This window comes from Alexandromys fortis, unplaced genomic scaffold (genome assembly GCF_014885135.2).
Source record: "Alexandromys fortis isolate MF-2015 unplaced genomic scaffold, M_Fortis_MF-2015_v1.1 scaffold_14, whole genome shotgun sequence".
NCBI lineage: Eukaryota > Metazoa > Chordata > Mammalia > Rodentia > Cricetidae > Alexandromys > Alexandromys fortis.
Window position 1 is genome coordinate 19,325,959 of NW_026067910.1, and position 19,455 is coordinate 19,345,413.

A 19,455-nucleotide genomic window follows, 5' to 3' on the forward strand; every position below is an offset into this window, starting at 1 on the left:
GTGATACCTTTCAAGGAAAGAAAGAACGGGATGGGGAAGAAAGGGAAAGGAGCGCTGGCCTCACAGGCATGGTGGAAAGGTTCCTCCCTTTCAGCTATAGAACCCTTGCGGCAAGCCCAAAGTGGGCAAGAAAAAAAATAGCTTGCTATGGTGATGGCTCTGGATGCCAGGCTAAACCCACTGCAGCCTGAGGCCCCACGACAGCATCCAAATAGGTAGCCCCGGAGACTTGAGGACTGAGCCTCCCTTCCTCAGCAGTAGGGGTTATTGCATCTGGGGAGACTCCTCCGTACTCAGTTATGGCCTCCCCAACTGCTCTCTTGCATGACTTCATTCTCCAAGCTTCTTCCTTCCTAACAAGGAAGCATCATCCTGCCACTATTAGTGAGGTGGGAGTGTGGACTTAAAAGCAGCAGGTCACCCAGGGATGTGTCTTCCTGAGACAGTCAGATGGGCAAGAGCCTCCAGGGCCTCTCTTTGGCCCCTGGGGCAACCCAGTTCCACACGGCACTCCCTAAGGCGCCTATGTCTCCATATGGGTAAGATTCTAAGGGCTTGGTGCTGTGTCAGACTCCAGGCTGAGCTCTAGAATATAGGAGTCAGTTTCTAGACTGAGGTGTGATGATAGCCAACTAGATCATCTGCCTGGTCCAGGAGCCCTTGACATATGCCAGGCAACTCTGCCTATAAACTATGGAAAGAGCAGTAGATCCCAAGTCCCTGCTTCTCAGGGCATGGCTGTTGATTGGGGGGGGGGGGGATGTAGGACATCTCCAGGAAACCCCCTGGATGAGCTGATGCCTGGGAACAGCAGAGACAGTGAGCATCTGTAGAGGTCGGGGCAGAAGCTCAGGCATGGTGGGGAGGGCTGAAGGGAAAGAAGCACCCTGGGCCTGAAACTCACAAGATTAAGTTGAGGAGCCCTGGGGTGATGCAGAGCGGCTTGCTGGGGCCAGTCTAGCAAAGGTGGTATTCCCTCTCCAGCCAGTGGCTAGCTTGAAGATGGTCACCCAAGCCGTTGACAGAGACCCCACTAGAATCCTAGCTTCCCCTGGCCTTGGGCCCCTGCCATAGCCTGACTGCTTCACCTGCTTTATTGTGTAGTAGGCAAGTATCCCTACCTGGGCTTAGAGCGCTGATGAATTGGCAACTCACTCTGGATTGTTTCCTTTCCTGCCGTCAGGTCGTCAGCCGCGTGGCTGCCCAACAGGGGTTTGACCTGGACCTGGGCTACAGACTTTTGGCCGTGTGTGCTGCAAATCGAGACAAGTTCACTCCCAAGTCTGCTGGTGAGTACCTATCTGGGGCTCCACAGGTGGGACCCTAGGTGGAGAGAGCCTCAGCTAGTCTGAAGGCGGTCTAGAATGAATGGCTGAACCATCAGCTCTAGGGCCTACAGCTGGGGCTCAGCTCCCTGTGTCTCCCAGCACAGGGGCAACCCAGAGCTACCAGAGGCTCCCAGATATCCTGCACCCCAACATAGGCACTGTGTTGAAGGTCAGCCAGGCATCTTCTCATTCAGTCACTGCAGTGAGTGCTTGGCATGGATCATATGTTATCTGTCCAATTGCACCAGGGAGGAAACTGAGACTCGGAGAAGCAGAAGAGGTTTTCCTGCTCACGAAGCTATATACAGCCAGGGCTGTACTGCAGAGTAAACATGCATCGTGACCCTTACACACCGTTCATACTCACTCACTCGTTCATTCAAAACCCTGTAAAGCAAACAAAAATAAACCTGTCAATCTAGCTTTTCTAAAAACCTTTTGTGCAAAACATTGTCTATTGAGACTTGGTCACAGCGCGCAGATTCTCAGCCCTTCGTTTACAGAGGCCAGGGAAGGTGCTGACGTTTGTTCTGTCTTGGGGGAACACATCATGGTTACTGGAATTTGGGGACAACTTAAACAACAACAACAACAAAAAAGAAAGAAAGAAAAAAGATGAACCCCATCTCAATTTTTTTCCTCTAAGATCCATTTTGCATCTGCTGCCAGCCTCGTGAATGTGCTTAGAGCAGGTACATTCGCATTCTAAACAACACAGACAACTGACTATCTGGTATGCCCTTGCTGAGTATATGATCTCTAGACCTAAGTTTGATCTCTTGGGAGGGCAGGAATGATATTGAGACTTGTATGTACTATAGGGGTCATGGTAAGTTCTAGAGACACGTAAAGCACCTAGTGTAGTGTCAGGATGATGTAACCTTCTTTATTGATTCAGAATGAGTGGTTAGATGACTATAATGTGGGGGGGATGCACGCGTGTGCGCATGTGGATGTGCACACACATTAGAACGTCTGTAGGTTCAAGCTGTGCTAAGGACTATGGAGGAGATTGGGAAATGCCGACTATGCTGGGTCAAGGAAAGCTTCCCCAAGTTGAGAAAGAGTTGAATATGTGACAAAACCAGGAACAAACACTTTCACGGGTGAAAGGGGCATTCTGTGCAAAGGTCCTTGAGTGGCAGGGGAACAGGACTTTGTGTCAGGATTAAAACAAGGATGGTGGTTCTCAGAGAGAGGCTGGTGGAGTCGGTGCAACTGAATCATGTAGGCCCTGTCTTAAACGTTGTGTTCTCTATCCTGAGAGTAATGGGAACATGGCTAGGATCTCAGGTCTGTGGCAGTCTTTTCAGCTAGCACAGGGAACAAATTGCATTGGGCAGGGATCAGTGAGGACACAGGGGCCAGCTACAGTTCTCTGGGGAGACCACTGGGGCATGACATCGTTGTAGAGTGCTTGCCTGGTGTCGTGGCTTTCTGTTGTTCTGATAAATCACCGTGATCAAACGCCACTTGGAGAGTAAAGGGTTTATTTCTACTTCCAGATAGCCCTCTCCCATCTGGAAGGAAAATCAGGGCTAGAACTCAAGGCAGGAACCTGGAAACAGGACCTGAAGCAAAGGCCGTGGAGTGATGCTGCTCACTGGCTTGCTCCTCGTGGCTTGCTCAGTTTGTTTGTACAATCCAGGACCACCAGCCTGGGGATGGCCCCTCCTCCCGTAAGCTGGACCTTCCTCGTAAAACATTAGTCAAGAAAACATCCCACAGAATTTTGTCTACATGCCAGTCTGATGGAGGCATTTTCCCAAGTGAGGGTCTCTCTTCCCAGATGACCCCGGCTGTGTCAAGTTTACAGAAAACTCACCAGCACACTTTATCATGCATGAGACCCTGGGTTCCATCTCACTCGTGAAAATAAGTAAATAAATAAAATCAGGCAAAATCAAGAAAGAGGGAAAAGGGCAAAGGTCAAGGGAGAATGGGCTTCTCTGGAAGCCGGAGCTACTCCTTAGTGTAGGGAGAGGCCTCAGGCCTTGTAAACCTGTCCTGGATTGCTTAAACCCTTCTGATAGCTCATGCAGTCGTCTGTGGAGTGCTGTAAACCTTATCCCCGTGAGACAGAATATTGTCTGCATTTGTGGGCGAGGACACTGTTCAGAGTGGTCGTATGGCTTGTCAGCTGTCACACAGTTCACAATTGCTCTGTTGGCACCAGGACTCCAGCCTCCTCTAAGGGCTTTGCCTACTCCGTCACAGCTGACCAGAGGCCTTTGTTCTCATCTAGGGTCCAAGCAGTTTTTCACTTGGCACAGGTCTCTCCAGCAGGATGCTGTACTTTTTGAGTGGTATGTTATCACTTCTGAGCAGGGATTTGTTCTCTCCGTCTGCATACCAGCAGTACAAGGTCACAGTTCACAGTGCCCCTTCCCGTGCTGGGCCTAAGGCAAGGGGTCTGTGTACTCCTTTGGCAGCTGGTAATGCAGCAATCTATGGTTTGGAAGAAGTGGAGTCTCTTGTTGGGATACAGGCTTGTCAAAACCAAAAGCCCTAACTCACTATCTTTCGAAGGTGTGCCCCCAAGAAAAAAGGGCATTCCCTGCTTGGGAGGGTAGAGGCCAGTCTTGGAGGCCTCAACAACTGGTTGCTTTCAAGGGATGAAGTACTTTTTGGGCACAGGCTGGGTCTCTCAGCCACCTTGCCTGCATCAGAACAGTGGTCAAAGGTTTGCCTACCTGCTTCATAGCGGCCTCTGGGAACTCAAAAGGCTCCTTCAGTAAAGACTAAGAAAGAGACCCAGCTGGTACCCAGCATCATAGACACCAGTAGATGCAGCATCCTTCTCCATGTGTCTGTCCCCAGTGCATCTCCTGACCTCTTCCTTCTGCCTCAAAGGCACCCCTTTCCCGATACTATTATCGAATGTTACCTTCCCTTCAGGTGCTTGTAGCTCTCCAAGCCTCCCTAGAGGTGTTGGTCATGGCACTCTGTGCTCAGTCTATGGCACCCCAACTGCTCCCCCCTCCACTGTCTTCCCCATTTGCCTGGGCTCCAGTCTGTCTAGCTAGCCTATACAGTGTCTCTGTCCTTCGTCCCCAAAGGCCTCTGCTGCCTGTCCCTTCCTTACAGTTCTTGACCATACCTAGCCTCCTTGACTTTCTGTGCCTTTCTGGTTTCTTTGCATCTCAGACTTTGTCCCCACAAGTGGTACATGTGGCTATACATGTGTGTGGCTGTGCTTGCATGTGTGTCTTTATGTTATGTTTGGTGTGTGACTGTGTATCATGCATGTATGCATTCTGTGTGTGTGTGTGTGTGTGTGTGTGTGTGTGTGTGTGTGTGGTGCTGCGAGTGTGTTCAAGGCCATCTCCCTGTGTATTCATGCCTGGTATTTCACGATGTGTGGGTGTGTGCATGGTATGCATCTCTTTCTCTGGTTGTATGTCATGCATGTGTACACTGTATGTGTGTAGGTCTATGTGTTTGCATTACCATCTGCTTGTATGCTCATGCCTAGGTTGTCTGGAGTGTGTTCACATGTATGTATCTGATGAGTCTTTCCGTTTATAGTGTGTATGTGGATGGGGTCTTGGCACATGTAGACCTATGGGTGCGCACAGCTGCGTGTGGGCTCTGGGGGTGGTGCATGGCTGTGACTGTGTGACTGTGAATAGCTGAGCAGTGTGTGTGTGTGTGTGTGTGTGTGTGTGCGCGCACACGCGTGCGGTGACTGGCTGCATCTGTGGGCGCCTCTCCCACCCCTCTCCCACCCCTCCGCCGTCTGTCTCTCCTGTCAGGAGGCCAGGCTGGGGCCCGAGAAGGCCATGGAATGAGATCATGCTGCAAGCAGCGATGCTTTGTCAAGAGTGCTGGGCTGTGCGCATGGTTGTGGCTGTGAGCAGGCTCGGGCCTGGGGGCAGCACTGTATGGCACGAGCGAGAGGGAGACAGAGATGGAATGCAGAGCGTGAGCAGAGGCCAGACACTACAGCAAGCCGCCCAGGCAGCCGCCTCCACGTGGGGCCCTCTGATGCCCAGCCCCCAGCTCTTTGTTCTGCTGCAGCCTTTAGCCTCTGCGCACACCGGAGCAGGAGCACGCGTGCGCACATGCACTCGGCATCCTCATCTTGAGGGTCCCTGAGGAGCCAGCTGCACCCCCCACACACCCCTACCCTTTCCTAGCGTAGAAGGTCACCTGCCCAGCACCTGACACCCCCAGACTCCTCTCCAAACCTGTAGCAATGCCCACCAACCCCCTCCACCACCACATGTCAGCCTCTTCTGCACTGAGTGGTTCAGCCTTCTGGCTACATGGGTACGAGTATCAGGCAGTTGCCATGTTCAAGGTCCCCAAGAGTCCTCTGCATACTTCTGCTGGTGTTCGTGCTTGATAGTTCTAGGTAGCCTCAGCTGACCCTCTGAGCAGCCAGTGCATGTTGGAATAACAGACTAGAGAATGTCAGAGTCCAGAAGGTAAGGACCCAAGGAAAGGAGGATACACAGGGGAGCTGGGACAGGGGTGGAGATGCCTGCTGCTTTTCTTGCCGTGCTTCTCTTTCCCTGATATAGCCAAGGCTGTGAGTTCTTCTGGGTGTTAGCAAAATGGAAGTGTGGGAGCCTAGCTAGTGTGGTAGGCATCAAGGAAACCCAGGGCTACTCTGGCAGGCACCAGCAGACTTTTGGAGAAAGGGACCGTAGAGGTAGAAGAGTGATTGGAGTGGAAAGAGATAACCTTTCCTAGGGACAGGCAGAGGGTGTTTGTCAATCAGAGAACACAGCCAGGCTGCCCACGACTGGCTGTGACACAGAACTGCTGGGTGGCTTTAGGAAAAGCCTGTTAGCTGCCTGCATTTGCTCTGTGTGGGGTAGCACCATCACACAGATGTCTTGCTTCCTTTGGATGGGAACCGTAGGTCTGCATTCCCAAGATGGATATGGTCTAATGAGATTCCCCTTGGGAACAAGTGCTGTGCCCAACCTCCTGCCTACAGTCTTACCCCCAAGCCTGGCACTGTGGGCATGCCTATGTCTGACCTCACACCTTCCAGCGCAGCTGCCCAAGCCCTTTCAGGAATGGAAACCATGTAGTTTGCTGACTTTTAAGTTCCCAAATATATGTCTGCTTTTGTTTCCCTGGTGTGTGACATGCCCATGACTTCCAAAGAGGGTGTCAGCTAGTCATAGTAGAGGCACTGAGTGAGACATGCCTTGCCTCTCTCTGCCTGTGATCTGTGAAGGAGGTCTTAGGAGAGCTCTCAATCCAGGGAGGGGGAGAGGCTGAAACGGGGCCTTCTACAGCAGCGCGTGTGGCAGCTATGTAGTTCATTTGTCATGGGACTGGGATGGACCAGAGGTGTCCAAAAGCCAGTCAGGGCTTCTACCACCAGGGAAGGCAGATCACAACCAGTGTCCTCCCGTCTTGGAAGAGAAGCATTGCACCTATTTGACTGTATGGTGGCTCTGTGACACCTCCATGGTGGGCAGCGTGCCTGGTTTCTCATAGTGTCTTGGCTTCTGTCTTTACCTTCACCTTCCCCCATAGCCTTTCTCCACCCTCTCTGCCTCTGCCGCCCCCGCTCCCAGCAGAGCATTCAGCCGCCTTCCCTTTAGCATGGAGGACAAATGGCCCCATTCAGGGACACCCGCCAGAGCTGTCTCTCTAAGACAAAGCTGTGTGCAGCTCCGCGTGAAAAACGGCTTGCGGCCGCCCAGTGAGCAAGCAGGATTGGTGGGTGCAAATTGCAGAGGATTTGTTAACAGCTGCCAGCTCCCCCAGAGATAGAAGGAAGGCAAGGCCTTGTCCTTGAAACACCAGCCGCCTGGCAGCGTAGGGCACCTTCTCAAGGCCAGGGACAGACTTCCTCATGAGCACCATCCCCACGTGGACTCTGCACAGAGATGGGGTGTGGGGGAGGACTTGGCTTCCTTCCTCCTGCAGAACCTTCTGCCTGTCCCAGGACAGGTTCCCTTGGAAATGACTCTGGATTGTATTGCCAGCCTGTGGGAACTGACTAACCATTAGATGTGTATAGTGACCAAAACCTATGTGCTTAGTGCAATGGGAGAGGTCACTGGGGCACACCCATTTACAGAGGAGGAAACTGAGACTGAGCAGACCAGACAGACTCCAGCCCCATAGTTTCCAATGATAATGACAGAATTAACTTGTAGAAAGGTCACATTTGGGCTCCAGGGAGCTATCCCTCCTTCTTAATGACCGTGAGTGACCCAGGAAGACAGGTTGTCCTGGGACAATGGCCCTGGTTCCCCCCACTCCCAGCTCCTTGGGGGATGTGGCCTGGGATCTGGTGACCTTGTTCTGCTCTTCAGAAAACAGGGACAGTGGGAGGAACCAGCATTCCCAGGCTAAGGAATTGGGGGTAGGGCAGGAGGGTGGTCCCCAGGGTATTAAATAAAGCTCACACTGGAGAAGGGTCAGAGTCTCGTCAGAAAGCAGGCAGATGTGGGAAGAGCATCCCACTCAGGGAAAGGGCTGAGGTCCTCCATGGCCACAGTGGTCACTAAAAACAAGGACTGTGTGGGAATGCCTAGGACATCATCAGGTCTGAAGAACAACAACCAGCTTCACCAAGGAAGAGCACACCAACTGGTTGTCCAATACTAAATGGTCAGTCCCCAAAACACATGTACATGTAACATTATATGGACTGAGCAGATTGTATTTGTTTGTTAAGAAACACACACACACATAACCTGCCAGGTACACAAGTTGCCTGCCTGTGCGTACATTAGGCCCACAAAATAACACTGTTCCAAAATATCAACTTACAAAAAACATCTACTCCAAGGGAGGCGGGTGTTGTGACCCTTCCCCTTATTTCTCATGGTTCCCATGAGTTTCTTCTGAGCTCATTGGAGTTGTTAGGGGTGGTGGTAAGAACAGGACAAGCTTCTGGATGGCTCAGCTGTTCCCCTCTACACACAACCCGCATGGGTGCCCCAAGAGCCCTAGGGGACAGGTCTCTTCTTGTCAGGAGGCCATTCTTTCTGCCTCTGAAGAATTAGCTCATTGCCTCCTCGCCCTGCAACAGAGACTTGTGCAAGGCCAAGGCTGCCTGAGGCTCAGCCAGGTGTCTACTTTCCAGATCCATCCAAACTGAGAGGCCAAAGGGGCTAGAGAAGAGAGGCGGGCATCCACCCACAGTAGGAGGTGTCTGGCGGCTGTAATCCTACCAGGAGATGCAAAGCTCTTTCAGCTAAGAATCCAAGCACTGGGGTCTGTGAGTCAAGGAGTAGGGATCCAGGATGCCTGTGGTAGGGGAGGCCAGGCTTCTAAAGGCTTCCTGCTGAGAGAGCTGCTTGACCTGGGTTCCCCCAAATGCAGATCTTGCAATGATAAGTTCACTGTACTTCTCCTCTTCCGGAGAAGGGTCCCAGAGAGCATGATGGAGAAATAGGAGCACAGGTAGGAAGAGAGACCTCATCAAGTATGGCTGTTAAACACGGTAACTGCCGTCCACTCCTGGTGCTCAGCCTGGCTGGAATTCTGTTAGGCAGGAGAACTCGCCCCTCGCCCTCACCTGCTAGGACCCACAGGGGAAGAAGGACTTTATCCATTGTTCCCCCTGCCCCCCCCCCCCCCCCCCCCCCCCCCCCCCCGCCGGCTGTCATTAGTGGAAGGCTCTCTGGGGTTGAGGGATAGGGTGGATCAACTTCCAACATGCAGGTAGCTCTGCCTGAGGGCAAAACCACTTGCCAGGTCACTGTGTGCAGTCTAGCAGGGAGCAAATAAGGCCTTCTCAGTGCCTACCATGAAAGCTTTCCATGCAGAGGTCCTCTGTACCCCCCTCTCACCACCTGGACAGATGCCAGATTATGACAGACAGTCTAGTCAGATTATGATTGTCTTGCTGAATTTTGCCCTATTCTTTGACTCTTACATGAGGAGTGTAAAAAATAACTATATTTACTACCTGAAAACTCTTTATCACTACCTACAGTGGACTAGCCACCCTTGCCACACTCAGAAACTGGGAAAACCGTGAAAGCCACTCCTGAGTCTTGGTTGAACACTAGATCTCTCATGGGAACTTGGAACCATATTAAGACATCCTGTGGGTCATGTCCTGTGGATGATGGCATTTTACTGGATGTTGATTCCACCCAGCCTCGAGTTCTCCTGCATTCTAACTCATCTGCACCACGAAATGGTTGCAAAAGGAAGAAAGAGGTAGTGGATGCTGGGTGATTTTCAGCACATACACACACAAAAACATCAAACAGGGAAAGAATGATGGGGCTCCGTTGCCAGTCCACTCTAAGCACGGGCTGCAGGGGGGGGGGGAGAGAGAGAGAGAGAGAGAGAGAGAGAGAGGGAACAGAGACAGGGACAGAGAGCCAGCCCAAGCGCTTGCAGTTTGAAATAAATGAACGCTCCCGTTCTGTGGGTGAGAAGTGACAGAGATGCCACACCAGTCTTCAGGTCCCGCTCTCGGAATCCCAAACCGAGGTTCTGCCAGTAGAAGTGGCAGGGAGAGAAAGTGGGGCCAAAGCTCTAGCCCGGCCATCTTTGCTTCTCTGTGGTCTGCAAGGGAACTGAGTAGCTAGAAAACCACTCTGGAGGTGAAGGACCAAAAGCACTGTCACCATTCAGGTGACTCCTTTCTATGCCAGCATTCAGCTTCCTAACACAAAGGTGCGCTCAGCACAGAGGTCCTGCCAAAGGAACAGCTCCCTCTGACGCCCCAGGGTAGCTCAAGGAGGCATGGTATAGTAAAGCCATCCACACCATTAAAAGAAAAAGGGCAAGTAAGGGGGTCCTTAAGATGATGGGCTTAGCATTCTCACCAAGAGGGGGATTTCTTAGAGATTGCAGGACAGGAAGGTGAAGTAGATCCAGGACTTGGCAGGAAGTGGGCAAGTTGGTTTGGAAACTTTCTTAGCAAGTGTTGCAAGTCGGCAGCCTTGTAAATACCTTCTGGGAGAAACAGACAAGAATCAGCAGTTATTATCTCTCTTGCCTGTTTAGATTTACAGCCAGGGCAGGTTAGGAAAGGGCGTGTGGATTAGGAGAAAATCTGCTTTATATCCCCTTTCAGTCATAATTCAGCAAGCCTTAGATCAGGGGGGCAGCCGTCACTCATCCCCTGCCACGATCCCAGCCTTACACGTCCGTTGCCTGGTGTACGGGAACAGGCTGAAGTTTAGAAAGGTCAACTATTGTGAGTCAGAGTTGTGATTCAAGCGAGAATATCTGCTGGGTGTGGCGGTGCATTCCTGTTATTCCAGCGTGTGGGAGAAGCTGGAGGGTCAGGCCTTCAAGGCCAGCCTGAGTTTCCGGAGACCCTGTCTCAAACACTAGGGAGATGGCAGTGGGTCAAGCACTTGCTAGGAAAGCACTGAGAAACTGAGTCCTAATAAATTCCTAGAACCACATACAGATGAGTGTAGTAACATCTGTCTATATTCCCAGTGTTCCTGTAGTAAGATGGGAGGCCAAGACGGGAGAATCCCTGGAAACTTGTGGGATTCCAGTGAAAGGCAAAGATTGACATTTCAATTGATGCATGCTGTAGCATGCATGCTCACTCACACATGAAGAACCTGTACATACAGATATGCACCCATATGTACACAGAAACCACATCCACACTGAAGTTTAAAAAAAAAACTAAGCAAACAAATAAAACAGCCTGCCTGTCTTAGTGGCGTACACCTTTAATCCCAGCACTCAGAAGGCAGAGGCAGGTGGATCTCTATGAGTTCGAGGCAGCCTGGACTACAGAGTAAGTTCCAGTACAGCTAGAACTACATAATGAGACCCTGTCTCAAAGAAACAAAACAAACTGTAATCCAGTACTCAGGAGGCAGAAGCGGGTAAATCTCTGAGTTTGATACCAGCTTGGTCTACGTAGAGAGTTTCAAGCCAGTGGGGTTAAATAGTGAGGCCCAGGAGAGACAGACAGACAGACACACACACACACACACACACACACGGCAGGAGGGGGAGAAGGAGAGGGAACAGTGGTGGTATGACAAGATGGCTGAACAGGTAAAGGTGCTTGTCACTAAGCCTGACAACCTGAGTTCTGTCCCTGGTAGATGGGGAAAAAAAATTGCTGCAAGATGTCCTCTGACCTCAACATTTATGTCGTGGCATGTATGCACATAGCCTCACGTATGCACATAAAAATACAATAAATGTCAAAAACAAAGAGTACAGGCCAGCTGGGGGATACCAAGTTCAAGACCAGCCTAGGCTACACAAAATAAATGAATAATAAAAATGTTAGTGACTCGAGCTATCCAGATGGCCTGAATTTCTTGCATATGGCAATATTAGATAAGTGATAGGGATTTGTCTCTGCTATAGGTTAAACACCTCTCCATCTTTGGAGTCATTCAGTACTCATGGTGAGGAGCAGAGAGACTGGGCTGGCCCCAGCTGACATCAAGAACTCTTTCCAGCAACCATTGATAGTTCCCAGAGAAGAGCAGCAGTTAAACATGCAGGCTCAGAAGCATCCTGCCTGGCCTTCAATGCCACCTAGCCCCCTACTTGCCAGCTGTGTAATCTTGGCAAAGTTACCAACCTTTTTGTGTATCTCAACAGTACCAACAATTCAAACTCAAAACAGAACTTAAAACAGAGCCTGGTGCCTGGTGATGCCTGTGTGTTGGCAATTTTACCCAGCACACTGACACCCAGTCTCCTGGGATACTTAGCATCCCTAGGGGAAGCCAAAAACTGGGGTCTGAAGAGCCAAGGGGTCTGTTTGTATCAGTTGCAAGCAAGGAACATGCTAGCTGAACCCATTTGGGCAGGGACGGGGGCGGGCCAAATACTAGGTACAGGAGTGGGGACTTCTGTGACTCCCAAGTCCAGAAGCCTGGTCTGTTGTCTCCATGGAATTAGTATGTATCTCCTCCCCTCATGAAGAAAGGCCGAGCGCTTGGGAGGGAGGAAGTTGCAGAGTAGAGAGCGGACAGAGGAAGGCAGGATGGGGCCAGCAGTGCCCGGTCTGTGCTCTAGGCAAGAACTCTGTCTCAACAGGCGTTCCCAGCAGCGTTCTGAGAACTCGGGATTGGAAAGAGGGAGAAGAACGTTTATTGAGAAGTCTGGTGCTAAGCTGGGTGTTTTATCAACCTTGGGTCTGCTCCTCGCAATCACCCAGCCTACTGCAGGGACTCAGGAAGCGGACAGGCTGATAACAAGGCAGGGGATGGTGGAAGGACTGGGGCTGGGGCTCAGCACAGAGGGCCCCTTTTAGTGAAAGAGCAAAAGGAAGAAGCCAGTGAGGAAGAGGGTGTGGCCTTGGCCTGCTGACTCCAGGCACATTGTTATCTCTCCTGTTCCTGGCCCCACCTCTTCGCCCTCCCTCCCTGGGATCAGTCACTGCCAAGGAGGAAGTGCACTTGGTCTTCTCGCCCAGTTGAACTGCCCAAGTCCCAGTGCACAGAGTGTGGCTCAAAGGCCAGGTAGTGGAACCTGGATGCTGGTCTGGGGCCCTAGCCTTTCTTTGGCCACTTTCCAGTGACCTTCCTGACTTCTGTGCCAGGAATGCTCATCAAATAGTTGCAACTCAGGATGAGAAACCAAAGTGGGGACAACCTAGGGTAGAGGTCAGGCTAGCCCTGACACCTGATCCTGGCCTCATTCTACAGTCCTATACTTTAGGGACAAAGGATGCCACAGGAGGTGGCATCTCCCAACACACTGGACACCAGAATGCTGACCATTTATAAAGTTTTGCTCTGTGGTCCAGGTTGGAAACCTCCTGGCATAGCCTTATGAAAATCACTTCAATTCTCTCAGCTTGGGGTCCAGTGCATCTAGAATCCAGGTCTCTCAGCTAGAGCAGCAGCACTTCTGTTTCCGTGGCAACCCTGCTATCTCTCGAGGGACCATCTGGATCCTGTCACCCTGGCAAGGTGCTGCCCAGGCAACCAGGTGTTTGTGTTTTTGCAGTGGAAGCTCTGCATAGTGATAATTCCCTCTCTAGGGACAGGGTGGTAGCCAGGCAGGTGGCTGGGAGGAAGCAGGCCCACCTTGGCTTTGTCATTTGCCTTTGCTGTAAGAACCAGAGAGCTCTGGCCAATGGCTTATCATTACCAGATGCCTCTTTACCTTCCGTGGAACATGGAGGCTTGTTGAGGCTGGCCAGCCGGGGAACACTGCCCAGGGGCTGGACTCCTTGCAGGGAATTCCGGAGGACCCAGTCTCACCTGTTTGGAATGAAGAGACACTATTGTCTCTGGCAGGAAACAGGAGTTACTAGGAGCCTGCCTTTCGAACTGCCTCGTAATTATAGTCAGCAGAAACTCGCGGCCTATTGAAAATAAGCCGAATTCACCCCTGCAACCTAAGCACCTGTGTGCCCCGAGATTGTCTGCACCTTCAAAGAGCTCACACGCTGGGACCAGGCAGGGACATGCTTAGCAGGATTACAATGTCAGAAGAGTCACATGGCCCAGATAGGATAGCGTAGGGGGCATGTCAAAAGCTCCTGCTGGCCATCCAGCAAGAAGCTGACTGTGCGAGGTTGGAGCCAGAGGACGAGACCGTGTGGGGGTGGGGAAGCACAGCCCTCTGCCGCACTACCCACTAAGGTAGCAGCTCATGCTGGAATGCTTTTCTTTGCTGGCTGAGGAAGCTGAGGCTCACAGGAATAAAGTCCAGTGCTCAGGGCCACATGGCTGGAGAGGGACGAGGTCAAGGCGGAACTAGACAACTGCATTCCAAGGGTCTGCTGCTCTGATGTTGGGGCTGCCAGGGAAGCTCCATTTCCTAGGGGCCCGCGGCTTCTTTCTGAGCATTCTCCACCTCTCCCTTCCCTCCCTCTCTCCCTCCTTTCCATGCCCCTTCCTCTTTTATTCTCTGTTGCCTCTTCCGCCTCTGTCCCTCCCCGCTCCCTGGCTCCTGCTCTCCTCATCCTCTTTGTCTTTTCCTGTCCCCCAGGGATCTCAGCTCTCTGCAGCCCTAGCCTTGCTGGCTCAGCTATGTTCCACCGTGGAGTCACCGTGGCATCTTGTTCCTCTTTCTAAGGCACAACCCTAGGATGCCCGCTGCCATTTAGCTCTGCCCATTCCTGAATGCCTCAACCACAGAAGTAACGTAGCTAGCATATAGTAGTCCTGTTCCCTCGAGTTTCTTCATGGTCCTGATCTCCTTTTCAGATGTACCCCAGATGTCTCCCTCCCTTTCAGAGGCCAGAATGCATATCTGTGCAGACAGGTTTGGGAGAGAGGGCAGACAACCTACCTTCCCCGAAGAGACAGGAGATTGGTACAGTTCTAGTCCTGGGGAGGCAGATGAGCAGCTGTGAAATTTGGTGAGGGTGTCCAGGTACCACTTATGTACCCTTGTGCCAACAGAGACAACTAGGTGATCCCCGGAAAAAGAGTCAGATACCCCACTTCTGAGGCTGGATCTTGTGTCTGACTTTTGTATCCAAATGAAGAAAAAAAAAAAGAGCAGAGAGGCTCCCCCTTTGAATATGGAAATAGGATGCTGAGCCCCACCCAGGGCACTGGAGCCCAGATTGGACCACAGTTCGATTTTAAGCTTATGGTCCCAGGCTCTGGCCTTGGTTGAGAAGGGCTCTGTTAGCTCTATGTAGGACTCCTATACTAAGCAGGTAACCCAGAGATGACGTCTCAGCTGGAGGTCCAGAAGTGGGCTGGGGACCAGAACACCAGCCCCTGCAGTGAGCAGCAGCGTGCCATGCACACGGCCCTTCTAGAACTCCTACACGGAAGTGGCTATTTCTCTTGCCATCAGCCATCTGTTATCAAACGCCATGTCCTGACCAGTCCAGTGTGGTTGGCTCTCAGTGACCAGTGTGCAGGCATTGGGCTTAAATGATTTGAGTCACAAGGACGGGACAAGGAGTGTCCATCTGGAGATGGCAACGGCTGCTGCCTGAGGTTTGCCATGTGCTTGCCTGCTTTTGAGTTGTGGCTTTGTTTCCTGGTGCTGAAGTTCAAACCTAGGCCCTCCAGCATACTAAGCATTCACTCTACGTTGGCACACAGCCCCAGCCTTGCTGCTGTGTGACTTTAGAAAACCAGCGTGATTACTCTGTGCCTACTCTGGTATATCAAGAAAGGGAGCTATGATCCCTCCCTCCTGGGTGGGTTTTTTGTTTGTTTGTTTGATTGGTTTGTTTTGTTTTTTGGAAGAGAGAACAGGATGTCGTATTAATAAGAGGTGTTTTGTTTGCCACTGACTGAGACAGAGCAGATACAGGACGCTGTCCTCCACCCACTAAAAAGAATCCCTTGTGAGAGAGGAAGTCCTGGGTGATAAGTAGGTCAGGCCTCCAGCAGTGAGTTGCTGGAGATGACTTAATGAGCCTAAGTGTTGGCTCTCGGCTTCCTGCTCCTGTTACTCTCGGACATGAGTGTCTGAGCTCAGAGGGTTCGTGAGATCACTGGCTCAGCGCCTATCTGATCTGAGAAGAGACCAGCCAAGAGTGGAACATGGTCTTCCCAGCATCCCTGACCCTCATAGGGCCCAACGGATACTGTACAATGCCTGTCACTGTGGCACCCCCTGCCACTGCTAACAGTCTCAAGTGTTTTGAGGGGGTTTGTTTGTTTTTGAAGTTTTTTGAGACGAGATCTCATATAGCCCAGGCTAGTCTTGAACTCTTCATGGTACCACACTCTAGGTCCTGGAATTGCAGGTCAACACCACCATGCCTGGCTGTTGAATACTCGTAGGTGGAAAATTCCACACCCGATCCCAGGAGACATGTCACAATCAACAGTACAGGGCTGGGGATGTGGCTTGGTTGGTGGAGTACTGACATGCCCAAAGCCCTGGCTTTGAACCCCAGCACTGGATAAAATGAGTCTCGGTGGCACACATCGGCCATCCAGCACTCAACAATAGAGGTGGGAAAAGAAGAAATTCAGAGCCATCCTCAGCGATATCCTGAGTTAGCCTTGTCTATAGAAGCCCATCTTTTAACAATCAGTGCACCGTGTTGTTAAAATTTTCCTTCAGACTATTTGCATAAGGTGCCTGTTATTTGGAAATTCATTTAGTAGTAGACTTGGCTCCCCTTCCCAGAATATGTATATACGCTGATTTTACTCCACCCTAAACCCAGAAATCTGAGATGATTCTGGTGCCAGGCACTTCAGATAGGGGCTGCCATGCTTATGCACTGACGAATCAGTCTAAGGAGACGGATTTTATTGAATCGTCACCATGCTGTAGATGCCGGGCAAACAGGACACATTCATCCTCTCCTGGGACTCAGGGAGCTGAGTGGCTTGCGGGACCATCCCCTCCCCCACATGCTAGCAAATGGGCAGGACTAGAATTCAGATCCAGGTACACCGGAGTCCCTGAAGGAGGAAGGAGGGTGCCTGGAAGTCTGGGGATAGCCGGAGAGGTTGAGGTGAAAGGGAATGCCGCCTCCTGAGCTAGGCCAGTGGGCTGCTGACTCAGTCCCCTCAGACCTGAACTTCTGTACACCAGTTGCTTTTGGATGCTTTGCTAGCCTGTTCTTCCACTTAACCACAGCGGGGGGGGGGGGGGGACACTGAAGCAAATGTGGGACCCTGAACCTGATCCTAGCTTCTTCCTCACTTCAAGCTGAGGGCTCATATCTGAAGCCCCTGGCTCTTGACCTCGAAGCAGGGCCTCTTCCAATGTTACAGGCTTGTGTGCCTGACTCTGTGCTGGACACAGCAAACAGTGTGTGTGAGGTGAGCACCGGTTTCACCCTACAGCAAGCTCTCTACTGATACTTGCACAAAGGACAGTGAAAACACCTCACAGATGAGAACTTAGAAAGGCTGACCAAGGAAAGCTCCAAAGAGCAAAGCTGCCCTGAGAGGAGGGTGAGGAAGGGCATCCCAGGCAGACAGAAGAGCTGCGTCTCTTAGAGCCTTGGTCTTCTTTGGTATGACAGGAGCAGTGCCTAGCTCTGGGGCTCCTAGCATCCGGGGAGTTAAGGGTTCTGAGGGTGTGGGAGCTTGCAGGAACTGGTGTTTTCTCCTGGCTCCTGCCGTCTAGTCACCCCTGACACTTAGGGCTCTGTCAGTAATGGTTGTTCCTCAGCTCAATGAGTTAATTAGGCCAAATTCAATTACACACCATGCTCCCAGGTCTGTCTGAAACCCAAGGTGGGTGTGGGCTCTCTATGCTCCAGACCATTCAGGAGCAATAGCTTGGATCCCACTCTGCACATCCCAGCTGAGTTAACGAAAGCACAAAGCAGGCAGTATGCAAAGTGTTCTAACAGCATCCTTCAACCTAGATGATGTATAGACAACAGAAGTTTACAGTACACAACACAGAGACTGGGAAGTCCAAGATCTAAACAGCAGCAGCTAGGAGCCTGGGCAAGGCCCTTGGTATCTGCTGGCACCTACTTCCTGCATCCTTCCCTGGCAGGAGGAGTGACAGAGCTCCCTCAAGCCTCTTCAACAGGGCAATCATCTTCCTGAGGGTGCAACCATCATGACCTCCTCGCCTCCCAAAGGTGCCACCTCTTCATAATCTCCTTGGATAGCAGATGTCAACACATGCATTCTAGAGGGATACCACTCATATCATAGTTGCCCCCATACCACAGTGGCCCAGAGATGGAGGTTCTTTGTCAGTCAAAGCTACTGACAGGGACTCATGGCTCCTCCACCCTTGGAACATCCCAGAACTTGGTGGACAGGGGTTGAGGCTCCTCTGTCCTGCCACTCCTGCATGGCCAATTCTTCCCAACTCCATGTTGGCAGCCAGCTGCTGCCCAGCATGTTGATTGGTATGTAGGAACACCAGTAATGTACGCAAACCAGGGTCCATGCACACAGCACTATAGCAAGCACCGGACAAAAGCCCTCCAAGCCGAGGACATCATTTGAGGCTATGAATGCCAGTCTCAGAAGCTGGACCTTAGACTTGGTCCTGGCAACTGTAGGAAGCCAGGGTGCTGTTTAGACAAGATGAGCGACAAGGTCAGCTTTGCCTTTTAGGAGTCTCACCATGGAGCTGGGGCCAGAGGCAGAAAACACAGTTTAGAGACCAGAAGTCTGCTGGGGTGGAAGCGAGCTATATCAGGAGGGATAGATGGTAAACCTCCATCATGTCCAGTGGACACACCTCACTCTTGGGTCACCTGACTGTATTAGGTCACCAGTATGCCAGGCCTCTGACAGTCAGTCAGTGATAAAAGGTTGTTTCATACTTTATACCCAAGTTACTGGTTGTGAATATAGTATATAACACTTTTTGCAGGGGAGAGGGCTGGGAGTTTTACTTCGGATTTTAACTAATTCTAAAGTAAAAGTTGATTGTCTTTTAAGCCTAAAATAATATATAATATATAATCATTTATGGGACAGTTGTGGGATATAGACAATAAAAGGTAACGCTGAAATAGTACCACTAACTAATAAGTTAGTGTGGTTCTCCATTCGTCATCCGATAAGCATTTGTCAAGCACCTTTTGTGTTCCAGGCACAAACCATCAGAGATGTGCCAGTGAACAAAGCAGATACAGCTCCTGCCTGTATGGAGTAGCTAGTCTAACAGAATTAGATCTTTATAAATAAGCTTCAAGAAATGGAGAGGCAAAGAAGATTGTGTGTCTCTTACAATAGCGGCGGCTTCAATGATGTGACTGGGTCTCTTGCTGGGCCCAGTGCCACCTTCCTAGGAGTTGAGCAAGGTCACCCCAATGGGCTTGCTGCCCCTTAGGGCTTACCCAGCCGTACTTAGGGAAAGAGATACAGAGTCCACACTAGCTGTCTTCCCTGCTAGTGAAAGGAAACCAGGACCCAGAGAAAGATGGTCACCTGCCCTTGGTCTCCCAGCAGGCAACAGAACTTTCTCCCTGGAAGGCATGTACTACTCAACTGAGTGCAGCTCCAAGGATCCTGATTTCAACACTGGGCCTCCCACACCTTGCCCTGCCCTGGCGGCCAGCTACAGAGTTTCCCCAGACAAACATTCCTGCGTGGCCTGTTTGCTCATGTCCAAAGCCCCTGGAGGTGGGGGACAGGTGGGACCACACTTGGGAGAAGAAGACACTGCTGGCTCACTTGACCCACTGTGGGGGGGGGGGGTGCAGGCAGCCAGGACAGAGGGAGGAGAGTGAGAGCCGCACCAGGGGATAGATTCCTGGCAAACCTCATGGGCCTGCCGAGTTCTGAAACTTCTGCCCAGAACACTGAGATGTCAGGGCATGCTCCCCCAC

General features: G+C 51.4%; 1 protein-coding gene across 4 annotated transcripts in view; it reads left to right on the forward strand.

Annotated features, from left to right (window-relative positions):
• Nucleotides 1-19,455, forward strand: part of Zmiz1 (zinc finger MIZ-type containing 1) — a 201,137-nt gene that overhangs the window by 113,278 nt on the left and 68,404 nt on the right. For all 4 annotated transcript variants that reach the window (XM_050138036.1, XM_050138033.1, XM_050138035.1 and 1 more), the window contains one exon: nucleotides 1,184-1,289. In XM_050138036.1, the coding sequence (XP_049993993.1) occupies nucleotides 1,184-1,289 (106 nt within the window). The remainder of the gene's footprint in view (nucleotides 1-1,183; nucleotides 1,290-19,455) is intronic.